This window comes from Pteropus vampyrus, unplaced genomic scaffold (genome assembly GCF_000151845.1).
Source record: "Pteropus vampyrus isolate Shadow unplaced genomic scaffold, Pvam_2.0 Scaffold103, whole genome shotgun sequence".
NCBI classification, from domain to species: Eukaryota; Metazoa; Chordata; class Mammalia; order Chiroptera; family Pteropodidae; genus Pteropus; species Pteropus vampyrus.
The window spans coordinates 5176238-5179174 of NW_011888884.1; the positions used below are offsets into that span (position 1 = coordinate 5176238).

Below are 2937 nucleotides of genomic sequence, written 5' to 3' on the forward strand. Positions count from 1 at the left end.
TTATATTTTCATATGTCCTTTTCCTTTATACTGATTGAATTGTGAATTTTGTAATGGTGGGCACTTTACATTGTTCTTTTGTTTGTCCTTACTATGCTTAGAATATGACTGGATTCAGGTAGGCTGCCAGTAATATTCTAAAATGATTATAATAGTCTGGCACAAGTTTAGCCTACTTAAAAAAAGTCTTTAATAATATTTTTTTTCTTAAGAAATTTTAACAACATGATGTGAATATGGAGCTTTCTGTAAAACACAAATGTTCTTGTGATCTTCTAGGTTTTCATGCCAATCCATAATAAAGCAAATGAAAATCCATTTGAATCAGAAAAATCTGAATAATCTGCCGATTCAGCATAAATTAAAGCATTGTCACTAAAGTGCTTTCAAGATCCGTTGCATAAGCATCACCTGAGCACTTATAGTAAGTGCAGAATCTCAGGAGCTAAACCCTAAACACTAAAACAGAATCTGAAGTTTATCAAGATACCCAGGTGATTCATATGTATATGAAAATTAGTGAAGCTGTGAACTAGACTGATATATGCTTCGAGCTCTACTTGTTATTCACTACCTGGTTAACTTTGGACAAGTTCCATCTTCTATATTTGAAAAAATGAAGATAACATAAAGAAAGATTATGCTTTGTAAAGCATAAAGTGGTACACACATATACACATGTTTACATAAAATATTTAAAACTTATTTTCTTAGGTTGACTTAAATGAATAAATTATCAAGGTATACACTGAAGCTACAGAACAAAATAAGTGAAGAGACTATGTAATGTTCTTTGAAGATTATCTGTAAGATTCGTGTGGTGCCGATATTTGCAATGGTCTTGTCATAGAAAGTCACAAAAGATTCTAAGAGGGGCTGGCATATGAGGTTAACAACTAACTATGTTTAAATAGATGTTAAATTTCAGTTTATGCTGTTCAGTTTTTTATTATTACGTGTCTATAAAATACACAAACTGACTGATAAAAGGTATGCAGGCATACAAAGAAATGTGCACCAGAAAATCAAAGTCGCTGTGAAATTTTGACCATCATTGTTAATTGCCACATCAAATTTTCAGTCCTTGTTGAGTAGTCTTTTGCCATCTCTGCTGCTTGCTCTCTGGGGCAGATGACAAAGTCAGGTTTACAGTTGGTAATTAGGAGTTTAGGAAACCGAAACCCAAGAATGTGTCTTCAGCATCAGAAAAGGTTATTTCTGTATGTCTGATCATATGTAGATCTTCATATATTACCTAAGGGCATAGGTACTTCCATCTTTCCCAATTTCATTGTGTTCTAGTTACACATCTTGTTGAAGATAACTGGATGTCAGAGCTTCAAGCAGACACCTTATAATGCATTGTAAAAACATGAATCATTCAGGTAATTTTTAACACTTCTTTTTAGCAAGAGAATGTATTTTATATTAGATCTTCCTCTGACATCCTGAAAGCAGATAACATGAAGAAAATTAACCAGACATTTATGTCAGACTTTCTTCTTCTGGGCCTTTCTGGATACCCAAAGATTGAGATCATTTACTTTGCTTTAATTCTAGTTATGTATCTTGTGATTCTGATTGGCAATGGTGTTCTGATCATAGCAAGCATCTTCGATTCCCGTCTTCACACCCCTATGTACTTCTTCCTGAGCAACCTCTCTTTCCTGGATATCTGCTATACATCTTCCTCTGTTCCTTCAACTTTGGTGAGCTTGATCTCAAAGAAAAGAAACATTTCCTTCTCTGGATGTGCAGTACAAATGTTCTTTGGGTTTGCAATGGGGTCAACAGAGTGTTTACTCCTCGGCATGATGGCTTTTGATCGCTATGTGGCCATCTGCAACCCTTTGAGATACTCTATCATCATGAGCAAGATGGTGTATGTACTGATGTCTTCTGGGTCATGGCTCTCTGGTGGAATCAATTCAATGGTGCAAACATCTCTTGCTATGCAATTGCCTTTCTGTGGGAATAATATTATCAATCACTTCACATGTGAAATATTAGCTGTCCTCAAGCTAGCTTGTGCTGATATATCCCTCAATATTATCACCATGGTGATATCAAATATGGCATTCCTAGTTCTTCCACTGGTTGTCATTTTTTTCTCCTACATGTTCATCCTCTACACCATCTTGAGAATGAACTCAGCCACAGGGAGACGCAAGGCCTTTTCCACCTGCTCAGCACATCTGACTGTGGTGATCATATTTTATGGTACCATCTTCTTTATGTATGCCAAACCCAAGTCTCAAGAACTCCCTGGGGAAGACAAGTTGCAAACATCAGACAAGCTTATTTCCCTATTTTATGGGGTAGTGACCCCCATGCTAAATCCTATAATCTATAGCTTGAGAAATAAAGATGTAAAAGCTGCCATAAAATATCTGCTGAACCGAAAACCTATTCAATAAATATTTCTTATTTAGAAAATATAGGTATTTGTGTAACAGGCACAAAGATGGATTTATGGATTGATCAGTAAGAACCTTCTTTGGGAGAAACCATGGTTAAGGAGAGAGATTTTTATTCTTTCCCTTCCCTAACCCTGCTCAGAATTACTTAGAAATATAGTTTTCTATAAACTCAGCTTCCAATATGTCCTGATCCAGATCTCACAAGCACAATTAATTTTATTAGAATCTCATTCTTGGTGATATCTAAAATGAGTGTTTCTGGTATATTATGTGGAAATGTAATAGGAAACAATCACGCATAGCTTTGGAAGAGAGAAACAGGAGTACAAAATCTATAATTCCATAAACTACCTAAATGGCGTTGGATAGACTTTCTTTGTAAGCCATTGCTACTGTATCTTATAATCAGAAAATAAGTAAAATCAGGTCCCACTCTCATTTAAAGTTTCAATAAGTTGGAGAAAGCATTTAGCATAGCACTATCTTCACAGTGTCCTAGAATTTTAGAATTGAAACT

The 2937-nt window shown here is 35.2% G+C and overlaps 1 protein-coding gene across 1 annotated transcript; it reads left to right on the top strand.

Moving 5' to 3' along the window:
• The first annotated feature begins 1427 nt into the window (after positions 1-1427).
• Positions 1428-2417, top strand: LOC105295348 (olfactory receptor 13C3). Its single transcript, XM_011364979.2, has one exon. The coding sequence runs from the start codon at positions 1464-1466 to the stop codon at positions 2415-2417; it is 954 nt and encodes a 317-aa protein (XP_011363281.1). The 5' UTR covers positions 1428-1463.
• The last annotated feature ends 520 nt before the right edge of the window (positions 2418-2937 follow it).

Excerpts from the sequence above, each read along its gene's own strand:
- LOC105295348 (XM_011364979.2), top strand. The coding sequence starts at position 1,464 with ATGAAGAAAATTAACCAGACATTTATGTCAGACTTTCTTCTTCTGGGC.